Below are 22127 nucleotides of genomic sequence, written 5' to 3'. Positions count from 1 at the left end.
GAACTACTGGCTGGTTCAAGATGCTGTCTAAGGTGTGAGTTGAATCTGCATATTTATTCAGCTGTCAGTTGTGATTGGAGTAAAATTGTTATTTTGACTACATTTAGTATGAGTTTTTGAAGTAATTTTTGCTTTACATCCCAATCACCACACTCCAACCAATGGGGCAGTATGCTGAATCTTATATCTTGGCAGTCAAGAATCCAAATTCACTGCATTGCTCTGTGGTTCAGCACATTGAAAGGCCTATGTCTCGCCTTCGCTAAGAATCTTTTTTGATTTGTGAGAATTTGAAAATTTGCAGGTGGTATTTTCACCTCTTTAAATGTGTTCTTAAAATCACACATGCGGCAGAAATGTTCAGTAATCTGAGGAACGCAAAACACTCAGCTGTTTCATCCGCATACTACGGGCTGTAATTTGCTGGAGCAGGGCATCTTGTGGCGTGCCTGGTTAGTTAGACTTTTTGTCCTGTGCCCTTCAGCTCAAACATTTTTTGCTCTGTAAGCTGTTGGATGTGTGAGCTGATAACAGAGCAGAGAGGGCAACAGGGCATTTGGGTCCTTGGTGAACAACAGGACCAACAGTGTATCTCCTTAACCAATGAGATTCCAGGATTGAGAAATAAACAGAGGGAAGACTGAGAAGGAGGGTGAATTAGAGTGGGTGAATTCAATGTCAAATCAGGTATAGAAAGAGAGGGAAAGAAAGATTGGATTAAGACAGAGAGAAAAAAGGGACAGAAAGGAAAAGTAAGAAATGTTTTAAAGAATTTTTATATTTGACATTTTAAAATCTCCAACAACAATTCACAACCTGATTGAATGAGACTCCACACTTTTAATTGTTCACTTTCTGGGGCAGAGAGGTTGATTGGCAGTCATTAACAATTATCACGTCATTAAATGGGTATGTACGCTATTAACTACAAGACGTAATTTTCTGTGGCAAGCTTAATGGGCAATTGATGTGCAAATCCAACAACTTCATGAAACTAACGGTGAGGTTAAGGGTGAGATGCCATTTTCACAAAGCTAACTGCGGAGCAGCGCAAATCATTCAGCAACTTGTGCGATTTGCAATTCATGGAATATCTCTTCCTTGCCACAAGTTGCTGGCTGATTTGCACGTTAATAACGGCGTATGTCGTTCACCAGCCGTTATTTTTTTCAACAAGTTCTGGGCCATTATCTATCTCTCTATGATAGATTAAATGTAAGGAATCTCACAACACCAGGTTATAGTCCAACAATTTTATTTTAAAATCACAAGCTTTCGGAGATTATCCCCTTCGTCAGGTGAATGAGTGAAAGGTTCTCAAATCGCATATCTTATATTAGGCTGGGACACCATCACACCAATCAAAAGGTGTCATTGGTGTTCAAACAGGCCAGTCACGGAGAACAGTATGTCCCAGTACACTGAATATACATTGTGTCAATTACACAGACAGAGAGAAAGAGACCCAAATGGCAGAGAGAGAGAGAGTATTAAAAACAGATAACTTTTTTCCCCTTTTGCTGGTGGGGTTACGTGTAGCGTGACATGAACCCAAGATCCCGGTTGAGGCCGTCCTCATGGGTGCGGAACTTGGCTATCAACTTCTGCTCGACGATTTTGCGTTGTTGTGTGTCTCGAAGGCCGCCTTGGAGAACGCTTACCCGAAGATCGGTGGCTGAATGTCCTTGACTGCTAAAGTGTTCCCCAACTGGGAGGGAACCCTCCTGTCTGGCGATTGTTGCGCGGTGTCCGTTCATCCGTTGTCGCAGTGTCTGCATGGTCTCGCCAATGAACCATGCTCCGGGGCATCCTTTCCTGCAACGTATGAGGTAGACAACGTTGGCCGAGTCACAGGAGTATGAACCATGTACCTGGTGGGTGGTGTCCTCTCGTGTGATGGTGGTATCCGTGTCGATGATCTGGCATGTCTTGCAGAGGTTGCCGTGGCAGGGTTGCGTGGTGTCGTGGACGCTGTTCTCCTGAAAGCTGGGTAATTTGCTGTGAACGATGGTCTGTTTGAGGTTGGTTGGCTGTTTGAAGGCGAGTAGTGGAGGCGTGGGGATGGCCTTCGCGAGGTGTTCGTCGTCATCGATGACATGTTGAAGGCTGCGTAGTTTCTCCGCTCCGGGGAAGTACTGGACGACGAAGGGTACTCTGTTGGTTGCGTCCCGTGTTTGTCTTCTGAGGAGGTCTATGCGATTCTTCGCTGTGGCCCGTCGGAACTGTCTATCGACAAGTCGAGCGTCATATCCCGTTCTTACGAGGGCGTCTTTCAGCGTCTGTAGGTGTCCATCGCGTTCCTCCTCGTCTGAGCAGATCCTGTGTATTCGTAGGGCCTGTCCATAGGGGATGGCCTCTTTGACGTGGTTGGGGTGGAAGCTGGAAAAGTGGAGGATCGTGAGGTTGTCCGTGGGCTTGCGGTAGAGTGAGGTGCTGAGGTGCCCGTCTTTGATGGAGATTTGTGTGTCCAAGAAAGAAACCGATTCTGAGGAGTAGTCCATGGTGAATTTGATGGTGGGATGGAACTTGTTGATGTTATCGTGTAGTCTCTTCAGTGATTCTTCGTCGTGGGTCCATAGGAAGAAAATGTCGTCGATGTATCTGGTGTATAGTGTTGGTTGGAGGTCTTGTGCAGTGAAGAAGTCCTGCTCGAACTTGTGCATGAAAATGTTGGCGTATTGGGGTGCGAATTTGGTCCCCATGGCTGTTCCGTGTGTTTGGGTAAAGAACTGGTTATCGAAGGTGAAGACAGTGTGATCCAGGATGAAGCGGATGAGTTGTAGGATGGCGTCTGGAGATTGGCTGTTGTTGGTGTTGAGTACTGAGGCTGTTGCAGCGATGCCGTCATCGTGGGGGATATTGGTGCAGAGTGCCGAGACGTCCATCGTGGTGAGAAGTGTTCCTGGTTCAACTGGTCCGTGGGTGCTGAGTTTTTGTAGGAAGTCTGTGGTGTCGCGACAGAAGCTGGGGGCTCCCTGTACGATGGGTTTCAGGATGCCCTCGATGTATCCAGAGAGGTTCTCACGCAGGGTTCCGTTGCCTGATACGATAGGACGTCCGGGTGTGTTGGCTTTGTGTATCTTTGGGAGGCAGTAGAAGTCTCCCACGCGGGGAGTACGTGGGATGAGAGCACGTAGGATGCTTTGAAGGTCTGGATCGAAGGTCGTGATCAGTTTGTTGAGCTGGTGGGTGTGTTCTTTGGTCGGATCTGCGGGTAACTGTCTGTAGTTTTCCTGGTTGTCCAGTTGTCGGTATGCTTCTTTGCAATAGTCCGTTCTGTTCTGTATGACAATGGCTCCTCCTTTGTCCGCTGGTTTGATGACGATGTTGCGGTTGGCCTTGAGAGCGTTGATGGCGTTGCGTTGTGCTTGGGTGACATTCTGGACTGTCTTGAGTGCGGCTGATGAATCTGGCATTGATGCATCTCCTGACAGCTTGAGCATACATGTCAAGCTAAGGGCAGCGACCCTCTGGAGGAGTCCAGTTTGACTCTTTCTTCTTCGGTTGCTGTACCGCGGATCCCTCTGTCTGCTGTTCCAGATCGTTGATTGTCTCATTGGGTTCGCTGCTGAAATCTTGGGATTTGTGGAAGAATTCCGGAGTCTCATTCTCCTGATGAATTCCTCTGTGTCCGCCGCGAGACCGATGGGGTCCATTTTGGTGGTGGGGCAGAAATTGAGCCCTCGGCTGAGAACTTCGATTTCGTCTGGTTGAAGGGTGTGGTCAGATACGTCGAGGGCATCCTGAAACCCATCGTACAGGGAGCCCCCAGCTTCTGTCGCGACACCACAGACTTCCTACGAAAACTCAGCACCCACGGACCAGTTGAACCAGAAACACTTCTCACTACGATGGACGTCTCGGCACTCTGCACCAGTATCCCCCACGATGACGGCATCGCTGCAACAGCCTCAGTACTCAACACCAACAACAGCCAATCTCCAGACGCCATCCTACAACTCATCCGCTTCATCCTGGATCACAATGTCTTCACCTTCGATAACCAGTTCTTTACCCAAACACACGGAACAGCCATGGGGACCAAATTCGCACCCCAATACGCCAACATTTTCATGCACAAGTCCGAGCACGACTTCTTCACTGCACAGGACCTCCAACCAACGCTATACACCAGATACATCGACGACATTTTCTTCCTATGGACCCACGACGAAGAATCACTGAAGAGACTACACGATAACATCAACAAGTTCCATCCCACCATCAAACTTACCATGGACTACTCCTCAGAATCGGTTTCTTTCTTGGACACACAAATCTCCATCAAAGACGGGCACCTCAGCACCTCACTCTACCGCAAGCCCACGGACAACCTCACGATCCTCCACTTTTCCAGCTTCCACCCCAACCACGTCAAAGAGGCCATCCCCTATGGACAGGCCCTACGAATACACAGGATCTGCTCAGACGAGGAGGAACGCGATGGACACCTACAGACGCTGAAAGACGCCCTCGTAAGAACGGGATATGACGCTCGACTTGTCGATCGACAGTTCCGACGGGCCACAGCGAAGAATCGCATAGACCTCCTCAGAAGACAAACACGGGACGCAACCAACAGAGTACCCTTCGTCGTCCAGTACTTCCCCGGAGCGGAGAAACTACGCAGCCTTCAACATGTCATCGATGACGACGAACACCTCGCTAAGGCCATCCGCACGCCTCCACTACTCGCCTTCAAACAGCCATCCAACCTCAAACAGACCGTCGTCCACAGCAAATTACCCAGCTTTCAGGAGAACAGCGTCCACGACACCACGCAACTCTGCCACGGCAACCTCTGCAAGACATGCCAGATCATCGACACGGATACCACCATCACACGAGAGGACACCACCCACCAGGTACATGGTTCATACTCCTGTGACTCGGCCAACGTTGTCTACCTCATACGTTGCAGGAAAGGATGCCCCGGAGCATGGTTCATTGGCGAGACCATGCAGACACTGCGACAACGGATGAACGGACACCGCGCAACAATCGCCAGACAGGAGGGTTCCCTCCCAGTTGGGGAACACTTTAGCAGTCAAGGACATTCAGCCACCGATCTTCGGGTAAGCGTTCTCCAAGGCGGCCTTCGAGACACACGACAACGCAAAATCGTCGAGCAGAAGTTGATAGCCAAGTTCCGCACCCATGAGGACGGCCTCAACCGGGATCTTGGGTTCATGTCACGCTACACGTAACCCCACCAGCAAAAGGGGAAAAAAGTTATCTGTTTTTAATACTCTCTCTCTCTGCCATTTGGGTCCCTTTCTCTCTGTCTGTGTAATTGACACAATGTATATTCAGTGTACTGGGACGTACTGTTCTCCGTGACTGGCCTGTTTGAACACCAACGACACCTTTTGATTGGTGTGATGGTGTCCCAGCCTAATATAAGATATGCGATTTGAGAACCTTTCACTCATTCACCTGACGAAGTGGATAATCTCCGAAAGCTTGTGATTTTAAAATAAAATTGTTGGACTATAACCTGGTGTTGTAAGATTCCTTACATTTGTCCACCCCATTCCATCACCGGCATCTCCACATCATGTCATTGATAGATTGATCAGAGGTAGTAATTACAATGAAAATATCATCTTGGGTTTTCCTGTGACAAACTGAACTGCATTCCTGCAGTACGTCTGTAAAAGTGCTTCCAGAATTTTTAAAGCTGCTTTGGAAGAGTGACCTCCATGCGTCATTCTCCACTTTTTACATTCTGTGTCAGGGAGCTGTTTCCTGCAGCACTCCTGGACTCTGCCGTTAATATGGAGGTGCACAAATGTATGTGAGTGGCTCCCTGCATTTACTTTAAATAGTGGCCATAATCTGACAGCACGTTTGTTGACCCAAGTTTTTGTTGGTTAAAATAAAAAGATGCAGCTGACGAGAACGTACCGCAATCAGATGTACAGTCCACTGCAGTGTAGTAGAGTAATGGTACCTGTAATCGTTACATTCATTTTTATCTATTAAATGCTGCCTAAAGAATTTTTAGGTATCCAACTGATGTTACATGGAGTTTACACCCCAGAAACAGGCCATTTGGCCTAACTGGTCTATACTGGCATCTATGTTCCTCACAAGCCTCTTCCCTCCCTACTTCATCTAACCTCATCAACTTGTCCGTCTACTCCTTTCTCCCTCGTTGTTTATCTAGCTTCCCCTTAACTGCATCTATGCTAGTCGCCTCAACTACTTCTTGTGGTCGTGAGTTCCACATTCTAACCACTCTTTAGGTAAAGAAATTTCTCCTGAATTCTCAATTGGATTTATCAGTGACTATCTTATATTTATGGCCCCTAGTCCTGGTCTCCCCTGCAAGTGAAAACATCTCTATGTCTACCCTATCGAGCCTTTTCATGATCTTAAAGACCTCTATTAGATCACCCCATAGTCTTCCCTAACAGCATCCCCTTCTATTCCTTTCTCCCTCATGTGCTTATCTAGCTTCCCCTTAAATGCATCCACGCTATTCCTTGTTTGTTCCATGATAAGCCTGCAAAAATATATAAAAGTCTATTTTATACGAATGGCGATTATCATGACAACAGATAGCACAGAATTGCTAAATAATAAAAATGCAAACTTAAAAAACGATAAAAGCAAAACCTAATCTAGAATAAACAGTAAAATGTCAGACAGTAATTGGAAAGCAGTTGTGTAATTCACAGATTCCTATGGTCGTTCTAAAATGTTCAGCTTTCACTCGTGATTTATGATATCATCTGGATCTTTCAGATTTAGATTACTGCCTTGTGATTACAGTTATCTATGATTCCATGTATGTTATAATTTCAGGAACCATTTATTGCATGTTTTGATGTCCTCAAGGTGCAACCCAGTACTTAAAAATTTATCCATTTTAACTCCCTTCCAACCCTATTGCATGTCTTTTATATTCCATTGGTGATTCTGTGATTATTGGCAATACAATATTTGCATTATTTAATTGTTTTACTTATACTTGACCCAGGGAAAAATCCATGTTGATGGACTTTCCTCAGGCATACATTTACAAATAAGTTTGCAGGGGGCCTGGGTTAATGAATGAGGGTTTCTTTAAATTTCTATTTCTTTCTGCTGTGAAAGTCCAAATCAAAGTATAACCATTAAGAAGTATGGACAGTGCTCTTACTGTACAAGTGATATATTGTTGTGTTGAAGGCATCCAGCAATGTAGGCAGACTGTCTGCACATATGCATTTTGTTCTCTTGGGGGGTGGAAAATCACCTGTTGCAACACGACTTCACATGCAACTGCTGCCTTCATCATATCCCACTTAAATTCCAGCTCACCCATCACCCCTCTCCGTGGTGACCTGCACTGGCTCCTGGCCCTCCAATGCCTCACATTTAAATTTTTGTGTTCTGTTCATAGCCTTGCCTCTCTCTATGTCTGTAACCATCACCCTTCCCCCAAACTCTGCAACTCCCCCTCCCCACCCCTTCCCTTTGCTCCAACATTGGCAGCGGTGTCTTCAGCTGCCACTTTGGAATTTTTTCCCCAAACCCTTCTACCTTTTCACCTTATTCTCTTTTAAGATGTTCCTTAAAACTACCTCTGACCAAGCGTTTGGGCACCTCTCATAACCTCTCCTTCTTTGTCTCTGGGTTGTTTTTTTCCCCTCATGTCCTGCGATGATGTTGATGTTAAAGGTGCTGTATAAATGCACGTTGTTATTGATTATGCTCTTCGTGTTGCCAGTCCCAGCTCCAGCTCATGCGTGTTGCTGTTGCTTTACTCCAGGCATTGCTTCCATTGCCAGCAATTCTTGATCTTGTGATAGTTTTTGCTGGAATTCCAACCCACATGTTTTTTGTGTGCAACATAAAGACTGCTCCTGAAGTGAAGCAACACTGTTGGGTAGGAGTTTTCATGGCATGTCAGTGAGAAAAACACAGGGAGGGAGAGCGCCTCTCTGTGAAGGCATGTTGAAGAGCATCTTTGTGAGCTCTGGGAGAGGGTCGTTGGAGAGGAAGAATCTCATTGTGAACTAGAGGGTTTGGAAGCCAAGAGTAGCTGTGAAAACTGGGGGAATGGTGAGAGAGGGGAATAGCATTTGTGTGAATAGGAGATGTGAGTTCCTTGGTAAAGGGGAGAGTGACTTTGGATAGCTTTTGGGGAAGTCATGGTATGGTTGATTTGATTATGAAGAAACCCAAATGTCATTTTTGTTTAGATTTAAAAATCTATCAATTCTGAAGTATGAAGGTGTTATAAAATTAACCAGAATTGCCATTTTTTAAGTGTGGAAAAAGTTCTGAATTTTCCAGTGAAGCATACATCCGGAGCCTCTAAAACTGCATATACTGGTCAGGGTATTTAGAAGGAGTTGGAGCAATTTTGAATTTGCCCCCAACACACCTAAAAGCACCAAATTCCCTGTGCTATTTTGCAGTCTTCGGAAAGGATGAATAACCAGTTTCCAGCTTGGGAAGTGTAAATGAGTTTTTCATTTTATCTTGACCATTAGGCATGGTATCCACTGTGTGGAAATAATTCTAGCCATAAATGGAAACTTGCTGCTTGTTAGATGTTCCTTGTAACATTATCGACATAAAAAGCTGAGAAATTAAATCCTGATCCTTGCTTATTAATGGTCTTACGCAGGATATTGTGGAGATAGGGTAGCTATGGAAAGAAGTAAAATGTACTCAAATTATACCACAAGAATTTGGGAAATTTTGTGTTTTGAATCAGAGTTCATATGTCTTCGCTCTCATTTCAGAAAGAGTTGCAAAAGCAGCAGCACTAGTGCACAGTACAGGTGGAATATTCCATTGTTTGCATTGCTGCATTAATTTAATTTCACATGTAAAAGGCTTATTATTGATCAGATTAAATTATGACATCTTTCTTTGAAGTAAAATAAACACAGCAATGCACTCTGAATTTGTGCAGAAGCATTTCGAAAATATTTTAGAAAATATTTTTTGTAACATTTAAATTTTTGGTGTATGTCTGCAGCTTTAATTATAAATGTATCTTGAGCATTTCAGTAGCACCTGTTAGTTGCTAAATGTTCTCTGGAGTCTGCATGTGTTTGTGGATCTATTAATTTTTGTTAGCTTCATTTCATTTGTGTAAAATATTGATATTCATAGAATATCCTGTTGGAAAATAGTTTTAGGAGTTGGTCATGGTATATAGTTTTTGTGCTAACAGTGTGAGTATTTGTATTGCATAAACAGATCACAAGGGCACCAGGTGTTTTACACAAAATCACTTGTATTACAACTATCATTATGGCACTTAGGATTTGTGCAATTCAGTTTAGAAATTTGTGTCTGTGAAATGGATTCCTGTTATTTTTGAAATTGATTTTCTTAAAAAATCTGGTGAGTCAGCTATTTCTTGAATAGGGTTGGATAGTCCTCGGATCGGTTGAGGATGGAACTCCCTTGAAATGCAAAATGGACAAGATTGCATAAATTTTCTGGCATTTCTCTTGTTTTACGACACATTTTGATTAATATGTTAGACTTATTTAATGAGAACTCAGTGTACTGCTGGAGGGAGGTAGGAGACAGAGTAGGGACAAAGGGAATGTTCTGATTGGTGGGATGTGTCAAATGGTGTTCCCCAGGGATCTGTACTGGGGCCTTAATTTTTCACCATAAACATTAGTGACTTGGATGAAAGAATCGAGAATTGTAAATTCAAGTTGGCAGATGACACTAAATTAGGAGGCACAGTAAGTTGTGTGGGTGGGAGCAGAAAGTTTCAAAGAGAGTTAGCCAGACTAAGTGAGCGGGAGGAAAGAACAAAAGGGAAGGTATCTGATCGGGTGGAGGGCGGGAGTGATTATATTACATCCCTTTTGTTCTTTCCTCCCCTCCCCTTCCTCCTCACCCCCCCCCCCCCCTTTCCCTGGCTCTGTACTAGTTTTAAAACTGTTTAATCTTCAACTTCTTCCAGTTCTGACGAAGGGTCATCGACCTGAAACGTTAACTTAGTTATATTCCTTTGAGTTTAGTCGGTTAAGGGGTGATCGAATGGAGGTGTTTAAAATGATGGAGATTCGATGGGGTAGCTACAGAGAAACTATTTCCTCTGGTAGGAGAATCAAGAACAAGAGGGCATAATCTTAAAATTAGAACTAGGCTATTTAGCAGTGAAATCCGGAAGTATTTTTTCACACAAAGGGTAATGGAAATCTGGAACTCACTCCCCAAACGGTGGTGCATACCGCGTCAATTGAAATTGTTCAAAACTGACATCAATAGATTGTTGTTGGGTAAGGGCACCAAGGGATATTGAACAAAGATGGGTAAATGGAATTGAGGTACAGATCAACCATGATCAAATTGAATGGCAGACAGGCTCGTGGGACTGAATAGCCTACTCCTGTTCGTACTGTCCTAGGTTCCAAGATCAAAGGAATGTTTTTTTTAATGTCTGTTAAGACTGAGACAAAAATTGGCCTATGGTGTGTTACATAAAAATAAATGATGTCTTACAAGAGTTAGATGGCAATCTTAGGATCCTGGTATTTGTGTCCTCCTCAGAAAATGAAAATGTTAAAATCAGTGATCTACCCACAGTGAATTTCAATATGTAAAAAGCAAAATTACTTGAGACAGCTGGTTAATTAATTTTATTAATTTTTGTCAATCGTCTGCTTGAACAAATTGTGCCACCACCTGGTACAATAATCTTTATAGCAGTAATCCTCCATTACAATTATAGAATCATAGAAAGGTTACAGCATGGGAGGAGGTCATTCAGCCCATCGAGTCCCCACCGGCTCCAAGCAAGAGCAATCCAGCTAGTCCCGCCGCCACCCCCCCCACCCCCCGCAAACTCAGTAGCCCTGCAAATTTTTTTACTTACAAGTACTTATCCAGTTCCCTTTTGAAGGCCATGATTGAATCTGCCTCCACCACCCCCTTGGGCAGTGCATTCCAGATCCTAATCACTCACTGTGTAATAAAGTTTTTCCTCATGTCACTTTTCGTTCTTTTGCCAATCACCTTAAATCTATGCCCTCTACTCTGTCTAGATCCTTCCTGATTTTGAATACCTCTGTCAAATCTCCTGGCAACTTTCTCTGTTCCAAGGAGAACAACCCCAGCTTCTCCAGTCCATCCACATAACTGAAGTTCCTCATCCCTGGAATCATTCTAGTAAATCTCTTCTGCACCCTCTCTAAGGCCTTCACATCTTTCCTGAAGTGCGGTGCCCAGAACTGGACACAATACTCCAGTTGTGGCTGAACCAGTTTTTATAAAGGTTCAACATGACTTCCACCATGGGTGGCTCTGCTGCACAGGAAGGGAGGAATAAGAGTGGCAGGGCTATATTGATAGGGGATTCAATTGTAAGGGGAACAGATAGGTGTTTCTGCGGCTGCAAACGTGACTTCAGGATGGTATGTTGCCTCCCTGATGCTAGGGTCAAGGATGTCACGGAGCGGCTGCAGGGCATTCTGGAGGGGGAGGGTGAACAGCCAGTCGTCGTGGTCCATATCGGTACCATCGACACAGGTTTTTTTAAAAAAAGGGATGAGGTCCTGCAAGGTGAATCTAAAGAGTTAGGAGATAAATTAAAAAGCAGGACCTCAAAGGTAGTGATCTCAGGATTACTACCAGTGCCACGTGCTAGTGAGTATAGGAACAGGAGAATAGACCAGATGAATGCGTGGCTGCAGGGATGGTGTAGGAGGGAGGGATTTAGATTCCTGGGACATTTGGACCGGTTCTGGGGTAGGTGGGACCTGTACAAGCGGGACGGGTTACACCCGAGCAGGACTGGGATGTTTTTGCGGGGGTGTTTGCGAATGCTGTTGGGGAAGGTTTAAACTAGAATGGCAGGAGGATGGGAACGTGAGCAGGGAGACAGAGGAGGGGGAAACAAGGATAGAAACAAAAGACAGAAAGGGAAGAAGGAATAGTGGAAGGCAGAGAAAACAAGGGCAAAAAATAAATCGGGCCATAGTGCAAAATAAAACTAAGATGACGAGCAATCTTAAAAAGACAAGTCTAAAGGCATTGTGTCTTAATGCGCGGAGCATTCGCAATAAGGTAGATGAATTAATAGTGCAGATAGATATGAACGGTTATGATATAGTTGCAATTACTGAGACTTGGCTGCAGGGTGACCAAGGATGGGAACTGAACATCCAGGGGTATTCAATATTTAGGAAGGACAGGCAAAAAGGGAAAGGAGGTGGGGTAGCATTGTTTAGTAAAGGAGGAAATCAATGCAATAGTGAGGAAGGATATTGGCTCAGAAAATCACGATGTGGTATATGTATGGGTGGAGCTAAGAAACACCATGGGGCAGAAAACGTTTGTGGGAGTTGTCTATATGCCCCTAAACAGTCGTGGAGATGTAGGGGAGGGCATTAACCAGGAAATTAGAGATGCATGCAAGAAGGTACAACTATAATCGTGGATCACTTTAATCTACATATAGATTGGTCAAACCAAATTAGCAATAATACTGTGGGGGAGAAATTCCTGGAGAGTGTACGTGATGATTTTCTAGACCAATACGTTGAGAAACCAACTAGAGAACAGGCGATCCTAGACTGGGTATTGTGCAACGAGAAATGATTAACAATCTTGTTGTGCGGGGTCCCTTAGGGAAGAGCGACCATAACATGATCGAATTCCTCATTAAGATGGAGAGTGAAGTAGTTGAATCCGAAACTAGGGTCCTGAATCTAAATAAAGGAAATTACGAAAGTATGAGGTGCGAGTTGGCTATGATAGATTGGGGAACTTTAGGAAAAGGGATGACGGTGGATAGGCAATGGCTAATATTTAAAGAATGTGTGCAGGAATTACAACAATTATTCCTGTCTGGCGCAAAAATAAATCAGGAAAGGTGGCTCAACCGTGGCTTACAAAAGAAATTAGGGATAGCATTAGGTCCAAAGAGGAGACATATAAAATTGCCAGAAAAAGCGGCACGCCTGAGGATTGGGAGCAGTTTAGAATTCAGCAAAGGAGGACAAAGAGATTGATTAAGAGGGGAAAAATAGAGTATGAGAGTAAACTAGCAGGGAACATAAAAACTGACTGTAAAAATTTCTATAAATATGTCAAGAGAAGAAGATTAGTGAAGACAAATGTAGGTCCCTTACAGTCAGAAAAGGGGGGAATTATATAATGGGGAACAAAGAACTGGCAGAACAATTAAACATATATTTTGGTTCTGTCTTCACAAAGGAGGACACATGCAAGAAGGTTAATTGGAAAATGTGAGGTTATGCACTTTGGCAGGAAAAATCAGAGAGCAAGTTATTATCTTAATGGCGAGAAACTGGAAAGTACTGCAGTACAAAGGGATCTGGGGGTCCTAGTGCAAGAAAATCAAAAGGTTAGTATGCAGGTGCAGCAGGTGATCAAGAAGGCCAACGGAATGTTGGCGTTTATTGCTAGGGGGATAGAATATAAAAACAGGGAGGTATTGCTGCAGTTATATAAGGTATTGGTGAGACCGCACCTGGAATACTGCATACAGTTTTGGTGTCCATACTTAAGAAAAGACATACTTGCTCTCGAGGCAGTACAAAGAAGGTTAATCCCGGGGATGAGGGGGCGGACTTATGAGGAGAGGTTGAGTAGATTGGGACTCTACTCATTGGAGTTCAGAAGAATGAGAGGTGATCTTATTGAAACATATAAGATTGTGAAGGGGCTTGATCGGGTGGATGCGGTAAGGATGTTCCCAAGGTTGGGTGAAACTAGAACGAGGGGGCATAATCTTAGAATAAGGGGCTGCTCTCTCAAAACTGAGATGAGGAGAAACTTCTTCACTCAGAGGGTAGTAGGTCTGTGGAATTTGCTGCCCCAGGAAGCTGTGGAAGCTACATCATTCAATAAATTTAAAACAGAAATAGACAGTTTCCTAGAAGTAAAGGGAATTAGGGGTTACGGGGAGCGGGCAGGAAATTGGACATGAATTTAGATTTGAGGTTAGGATCAGATCAGCCATGATCTTATTGAATGGCGGAGCAGGCTCGAGGGGCCGATTGGCCTACTCCTGCTCCTATTTCTTATGTTCTTATGTTCTAACCTGCCAGAAATGTCAGGGAACCAAGGGTCTAGTGAGAGGGAGGAACTGAAGGAAACCAGTAATAGTAAAAAAAAAATAGTGCTAGGGAAATTAATGGGGCTCAAGGCTGACAAAACCCCAGGGCCTGATAATCTACATCCCAGAGTACTAAAGGAAGTGGCCCTGGAAATAGTGGATGCATTGGTGATCATCTTCCAAAATTCTATCGACTCTGTAACAGTTCCTACAGATTGGAGAGTGGCAAATGTAACCCCACTATTTAAAAAAGGAGGGAGAGAAAAAACAGGGAATTACAGACCTGTTAGCCTAACATCAGTAGTGAGGAAAATGCTAGAGTCTATTATAAAAGATGTGATAACAGAACTCTTGGAAGGCATTAACGGGATTGGACAAAGTCAGCATGGGTTTATGGAAGGGAAATCATGCTTGAGAAATCATGCTTAACAAATCTACTGGAGTTTTTTGAGGATGTAACTAGTAGAATAGATAGGGGAGAACCAGTGGATGTGGTGTACTTGGATTTTCAGAAGGCTTTTGATAAAGTCCCACATGAGGTCAATGTGCAAAATTAAAGCACATGGGATTGGGGGGAATATACTGGCATGGATTGTGAATTGGTTGACAGACAGGAAACAGTGAGTAGGAATAAACGGGTCTTTTTCCGGGTGGCAGGCAGTTATTTGTGGGGTGCCGCAGGGATCAGTGCTTGGGCCTCAGCTATTCACAATATATATCAATGATTTGGATGAGGGAACTAAATGTAACATTTCCAAGTTTGCAGATGACACACAGCTGGGGTGGAATGTGAGCTGTGAGGAGGATGCAGAGAGGCTGCAATGTGATTTCGACAAGTTGGGTGAGTGGGCAAGTACAACATGGATAAATGTGAAGTTATCTACTTTGGTTGTAAAAACAGAAAGGCAGATTATTATCTGAATGATGATAGATTGGGAAAATGGGAGGTGCAATGAGACCTGGGTGTCCTTGTACACCAGTCGCTGAAAGCGAGCATTCAGGTACAGCAAGCAGTTAGGAAGGCGAATGGTATGATGGCCTTCATTGCAGGAGGATATGAGTACAGGAGCAGGGATGTCTTACTGCAGTTGTACGGGGCCTTGATGAGACCACATCAGGAGTATTGTGTGCAGTTTTGGTCTCCATATCTGAGGAAGGATGTCCTTGCCGTGGAGGAAGTGCAACAAAGATTTACCAGACTGATTCCTGCGATGGCAGGACTGACGTATGAGGAGAGATTGGGTTGACTAAGCCTATATTCACTAGAGTTTAGAAGAAAGAGAGGTGATCTCATCGAAACGTATAAAATTCTAACAGGACGAGTCAGACTAGATGCAGGGAGGATGTTCCCGATGGCTGGGGAATCCAGAATCAGGGGTCACAGTCTCAGGATACGGAGTATGCCATTTAGAACCAAGATGAGGAGAAATTTCTTCACTCAGAGGGTGGTGAACCCGTGGAATTCCCCACCACAGAAGGCAGTGGAGGCCAAGTCATTAGATGTATTCAAGAAGGAGATAGATATATTTCTTAATGCTAAAGGGATCAAGGGATATGGGGAAAAAGCAGGAACAGGGTACTGAGTTAGACGATCAGCCATGATCATTTTGAATGGCGGAGCAGGGCCGAAGGGCCTACTCTTGCTCCTATTTTCTATGTTTATTACTTTTGTATTCTAAGCCTCTATTTATAAAGCCCAGGAGCCCGTATGCTTTTCTAATCGCTTTCTCAACCTGCCTTGCCACCTTCAATGATTTGTGCACAAATACCCCCAGATCTCTCTGTTCCTGTACCCCTTTTAGAATTGTGCCCTCTTGTTTATATTGTCTCTTATCGTTCTTCCTACCGAAATGTATCACTTTGCATTTTTCTGGGTTAAGTTTTATCTGCCACATGTCCGCTCATGCCACCAGCCTGTCGATATCCTCTTGAAGTGTATTACTATCCTCCTTATTGTTCACTACCCTTCCAAGTTTTGTGTCATCTGCAGATTTGGAAATTGTGCCCTGTACACCCAAGTCCCAGTCCTTAATAGAAATCAAGAAAAACAGTGGTCCGACCGCCGGGGAACACCTCTGTACATCTTCCTCTTGTTTGAAAAACAACCATTCACCACTACTCTCTGTTTCCTGTCACTTAGCCAATTCTGCATCCATGTTCTCCTGCCCGCTTGATTTCATGGGCTGCAATCTTGATGACAAGCCTACCATGTGTTACTTTATCAAACACCTTTTGAAAGTCCATATGCACCACATCAACTTTATTGTCCTCATCTACCCTCTCTGTTACCTCATCAAAAAACTCTATTAAGTTAGTTAACTTAATTAGACAGCGAGAAGAGCTGCTTATGCAAAAGGATTTTCTTTTTGCAGTGTGTCTTAAGAATATTTGTTGTCTTGCATGTATCAACACAATGAGAAATTAAGGATATGCTGAGGGAAAATGGAGGAAATAATTTATATTGTGAGCAAGAAAGCTCTTGACACGTGATACGTTTGCAAGTTGTTAGATGGGTATATCTTCACCATTAATCTCAAAATCTTGTTTATACAACAAATGTTTCATTACAAATCTAGACTGTTGGCTCTGAGCATACAACCTGCTTTTGTGGTCCCATATATGATCCTTGGTGATTCAGTATCCTTTTACGATTTTATAAATGAATGTTCAGAGATTCTTCAAAATTAGGTCTGCTTCTCAAATAAGTTTATCAAGAAATCTTAATGGTTTCCGTCGATCTTTGAAATTAGGGTGGGAGATTGGTGAACCTCAGCAGAAATGACTTGCGTTCATAGATCTCTTTTGGCTGAGCTCTTTCTAATAGAAATTCATTTTTCCCTGCATCAACTCCCATAGCACAGTTCAAGAGCAAGGGGAGAACATTATTTCAGTGAGCGAGTGCTCCCTCGGGAGAAGGAAGCAGAAAGTATTGATTCATTCAAATGCAAATTAAATTTATTTCAGAAAATAATATTTTGGGATATAGTATATGAGTAATTTGAGACATGTTATATGGTAAGTGTAGCATGCTTGAGAGGAACAGCTGACTTTGGTTCCTAAAGCTTTCCACTGCTGAGGCTTTGGTTGCCTCATGTATGGGTCTTTTGTAGACTAATTGTTAGAGATTGATTGCCATGATTTTCAACAGCTTTGTTATTGTTGTATCACGCGACTACCAGGATGATAGAAGTCGAACTGGATTGACTGTGGTCTTTTGTTCATCGCAATTCCTATGTTCCTGTCAACTAAAGGAATAAAATCAAGAATGAAACAACAGGTTTTAAGGAGCGTCAAAGGAAGAAAGAGAGGCGGAGAGGTCTAGGGAGGGAATTTCAGAGCTTGGGGCCGAGACAGCTGAAGGCACGGCTGCGAATCGCAGGGCAAAGGAAGTGGGGAATGCACAGGAGGCCAGAGTTGGAGGAGCGCAGAGATCTCTGACGGTTGTAGGGCTGGAGGAGGTTGCAGAGATAGGGAGGGGTAAGGACATGGAGGGATTTGAACACAATGAGAATTTAAAAATCGAGGCGTCGGTAGATTGGGAGCCAATGTAGGCCATCAAAAATGGGTGATGAGTGAATGGGGAGTGGTGCAAGTTAGGATATGGGCAGCAGAGTTTTGGATGAGTTTAAGTTTATGGAAGGTGGAAGATGGGAGGCTGGCCAGGGGAGCATTGGAATAGTCGAGTCTGGAGGTAACAAAAGCATGGATGAAGGCTTCAGCAGCAGGTGGGCTGAGGCAGGGGGCGGAGATGGGTAATATTGCGTATGTGGAAGTAGGCGTTCTTTCTAATGGAGAGGATATGGGGCTTGAAGCTCGGTTCAGGGTCAAATAGGATGCCAAGGTTGCCAACAGTCTGGTTCAGCCTCAGACCGTGGCCAGGGAGTGGTATGGAATCGGTGGCTATGGAATGGGGTTTGTGGCGGAGACCGAAGACAATGTCTTCCGTCTTCCCAATGTTTAATTGGAGGAAATTTTGGCTTATCCAGTACTGGTTGTCAGACAATCAGTCAAATGATGTCACCGAGGGGCAGCATATTGATGAGAAATAGGAGGGGGCCAAGGATGGATCCTTGGGGGACTCCAGAGGTAATGATGCAGGGGCAGAAAGAGAAGCCATTGCAGGAAATTCTCTGGCTACGCCTAGGTAGGTGAGTGGAATCAGGCGATGGCAAACGCACTTAGCTGGACAACAGAGGAAAGGCATTGGAGGAGGATGGTGTGGTCAACGCGCACTTATTGGTAGGATGCAAACCTGTTCCGATGCATGGTATTTTTGAAATATGTTCAGTTGCTTGGAATTATGAAATTTGTATGTATTGGAGAATGAAAGGGGAATGATAATGACAGTTACAGAAGAACAGCATCTGTACTCTTAATTGTTTCAGCCCTCAAAAGCTGTAGTTTGTATCATTAGAAACCTAACTGGCTGTCCAAATTTGTGTCTGAAGCTGAAGTTTCAAAGCCCAACCTTTTATTTGGGCCCTTTTCAGACCAAAACTCGAATTTGGAGTATGTTGCACAATTTGAACCGATTTTACTTTAGGAATTTTACACACACTTTTGTAAGTTGCTCTATCCATATAAATGCCTACACAAGCGCCTCCATTTTTAAATAGGTTACAATTTCACTGATTAGTTTATCCATACCAAATCAGATTTTTAATTGTAAATGCCTGTTTTCTGTTTATTCACTCTAATATCATCTGCAGCAGTCATTAGAATTTCAGCGAGGCATTATGGTGGTCATGTGACATTTGTACACCTCTTCAATTGTGGAAAGACAATAAACAGTACAGCTGCAGATTTTGTCCATCCAGACTTCATTTATTAGAGAGTATTTTTATTTTAAAAACTCTCCTAGTCATTGTCTCTCTGGTCATTTCTCATTCATTACTTCCTCTCTGTTTATGTCTCATGTTTTATTCACGAAGAGACAGGTAAGTGGGATTAGCTTTGGAATGCTTTGGCAAAGAACTGGCAGACATGATGGGCCAAATAGATCCCTCCTTTGCTGTAAACTCCTAAGGTTCTGCTGTATTTGTCTCAGTTTCTCCGTGGATGTCATTTTCTCTCTTTGAATGTCTTCCATTTAGTATCCCTCTCAGTTCCTCTTCTTCGTTTATATGTTTCTCCGTTTCGGAGACCTTTAGTTTGATTCTGGGCTCTAACCCCTGGATAATGGCAAAAATGATTGCCTGTCTCTGGGTATGAAGAAGGGAGAGGCAGGAGAGGACCTGGGGCTGGGAGAGTTGGATTTCGGGGCGGGGCGGGGGGGGGTGGTAGCGGTGGGTGAAGAAACAAGGGGCTGGGAAGAAACAGAGACCTGTGGCATGGAGTGCGATGCACGAATACCCTATGCCACATTGTTGCAAATGTGCTGGATCTGTCGCCACGGATCTGCCTAAGAGTACCCCATCCAGCAACTGCTGCAACGACAGGTGCAGATGAGAGAGAAACTGGGGTGTTTACCTCTGTGTAGTAATTGTTGTAATGTAGGCAGTTGTGGCGGCCAATTTGCACACTGCACGGTCCTACAAACGGCAAGTGATAAATGACCAGATAATCTACATTTAGTGATATTGGGTGAGGGATAAATGTTGGTCAGGATATTGGGAGAACTCTGCTGTTCTTCTTGGAACAGTGGCAGGGGATTTTCTTTTACATCCACCTGAGAGGATAGACAGGGCCTCGGTTTAATGTTTCATCTGAAAGACAGCACCTTGAACAGTGCAATACTCCCTCAGTACTGTGTCGAAGTATCAACATAAATTATGTGCTCAAATCTCTGGAGTGGGGTTTGAGCCCACAACTGTCTGATTCAGGAGAGAGTGCTACCACTGAGGCAACTGCTGACAGCTGACATGATAAGGCACGATATAAACTCAAGTCTTGTTCTTATTTTGGGTATGGGCCCATTGTCAAAACTCAACGGTTGGCAGAATATTTGTGCATGAAATAATGATGTAGTGGAATGTTTGTGGAGATGATGAGCAGCACACAAGGAACATTTTGCTTTAAATTCAATTTTTCCTGTTACATATACTAAGACACTGACACATTCACTGAATACACTTCGTTCCAAAACTTGAAATGGGTTTGATTTTTGATGTCAAAATATGTGGTTCTTTGGAGTATAGATTTCTGCATCTTACTTTCATTTTCTTTCTCCACAGAATATGACCGACACATAGCATCCCGCAGAAGCATGGCAGCTGCTTACCTTGACCCAAACTTGAATCACACAGCAGGTTCAGGAGCCAAATCCCGTTTGAGTATGGAACGGTCCCCTGGTGCCATGGAACGCGTGCTGAAGGTCTTCCATTATTTTGAGAGTAATAATGAGCCCTCAACCTGGGCCATGAACATCAGGCATGGCGATGCCACGGATGTCCGGGTGAGTCGATGTTTTTGTTCAACTGAAATTTGTCAGAACACTCTTCTTTTATGATTTTAGTATTTTAAAAAGAAATTATGGAAGAAATATTAACATTTTGGTGTGAAGTGTTCATGTTTTTTAAAAAAAAGTCAGCAAAAACATACGACTTTTGGTTTTATCATTCTCAAATATTGTTTTTAGTTCTTCAAGTTTTATTTCAATTTAAAAATAATACTTTTCTTGATTATAATAGAAAGGAAATGACAAACTATACAAACTACACTTAACATTACCTGCATTCATAACAACCAAAACAGGTATAGCAAAACTAATTTTATGCCCCAAAAAATGTAGGTTGGAGGAAATAACATTCTTGGCAAGTTTAGGCTGAAAATTTTTTAAAAATTCTTCATGGGATGTGGGCGTCTCTGGCGAGGCCAGCATTTATTGCCCATCCCTAATTACCCTTGAGAAGGTGTTGGTGAGCCGCCTTCTTGAACTGCTGCAGTCCGTGTGGTGAAGGTTCTCCCACAGTGCTGTTAGGTCAGGAGTTCCAGGATTTTGACCCAGCGACGATGAAGGAACGGCGATATATTTCCAAGTCGGGATGGTGTGTGACTTGGAGGGGAACGTGCAGACGGTGTTGTTCCCACGTGTCTGCTGCTCTTGTCCTTCTAGGTGGTAGAGGTCACAGGTTTGGGAGGTGCTGTTGAAGAAGCCTTGGCGAGTTGCTGCAGTGCATCCTGTGGATGGTACACACTGCAGTCACAGTGCACCAGTGGTGAAGGGAGTGAATGTTTAGGGTGGTGGATGGGGCGCTAATCAAGCGGGCTGCTTTGTCCTGGATGGTGTCAAGTTGCTTGAGTGTTGTTGGAGCTGCACTTATCCAGGCAAGTGGAGAGTATTCCATCACACTCCTGACTTGTGCCTTGTAGATGGTGGAAAGGCTTTGTGGAGTAAGGAGGTGAGTCACTCGCCGCAGAATACCTAGCCTCTGACCTGCTCTTGTAGCCACAGTATTTATATGGCTGGTCCAGTTAAGTTTCTGGTCAATGGTGACCCCTCAGGGTGTTGATGGTGGTGGATTCGGCGATGGTAATGCCGTTGAATGTCAAGGGGAGGTGGTTAGACTCTCTCTTGTTGGAGATGGTCATTGCCTGGCACTTGTCTGGCGCGAACGTTACTTGCTACTCATGAGCCCAAGCCTGGATGTTGTCCAGGTCTTGCTGCATGCTGGCTCGGACTGCTTCATTATTTGAGGGGTTGCGAATGGAACTGAACACTGTGCAATCATCAGCGAACATTCCCATTTCTGACCTTATGATGGAGGGAAGGTCATTGATGAAGTAGCTGAAGATGGTGGGACCTAGGACAGTGCCCTGAGGAACTGCTGCAGCAATGTCCTGGGGCTGAGATGATTGGCCTCCAACAACCACTACCAGCTTCCTTTGTGCTAGGTATGACTCCAGCCACTGGAGAGTTTTCCCCCTGATTCCCATTGACTTCAATTTTACTAGGGCTCCTTGGTGCCACACTCGGTCAAATGCTGCCTTGATGTCAAGGGCAGTCACTCTCACCTCACCTCTGGAATTCAGCTCTTTTGTCCATGTTTGGACCAAGGCTGTAATGAGGTCTGGAGCCGAGTGGTCCTGGCGGAACCCAAACTGAGCATCGGTGAGCAGGTTGTTGGTGAGTAAG

At 44.1% G+C, this 22127-nt stretch overlaps 1 protein-coding gene across 7 annotated transcripts in view; it reads left to right on the top strand.

Moving 5' to 3' along the window:
- LOC137310916 (focal adhesion kinase 1) overlaps nucleotides 1-22127 on the top strand; it is a 585674-nt gene that overhangs the window by 213816 nt on the left and 349731 nt on the right. For all 7 annotated transcript variants that reach the window (XM_067978464.1, XM_067978455.1, XM_067978457.1 and 4 more), the window contains one exon: nucleotides 20227-20447. In XM_067978464.1, coding sequence (XP_067834565.1) covers nucleotides 20259-20447 — 189 coding nt within the window. In that variant the 5' untranslated portion in view covers nucleotides 20227-20258. The remainder of the gene's footprint in view (nucleotides 1-20226; nucleotides 20448-22127) is intronic.

Source organism: Heptranchias perlo, chromosome 3 (genome assembly GCF_035084215.1).
Source record: "Heptranchias perlo isolate sHepPer1 chromosome 3, sHepPer1.hap1, whole genome shotgun sequence".
NCBI classification, from domain to species: Eukaryota; Metazoa; Chordata; class Chondrichthyes; order Hexanchiformes; family Hexanchidae; genus Heptranchias; species Heptranchias perlo.
Note: the sequence above shows the minus strand (reverse complement) of the source record. Positions and strands in the feature narration are given on the sequence as shown.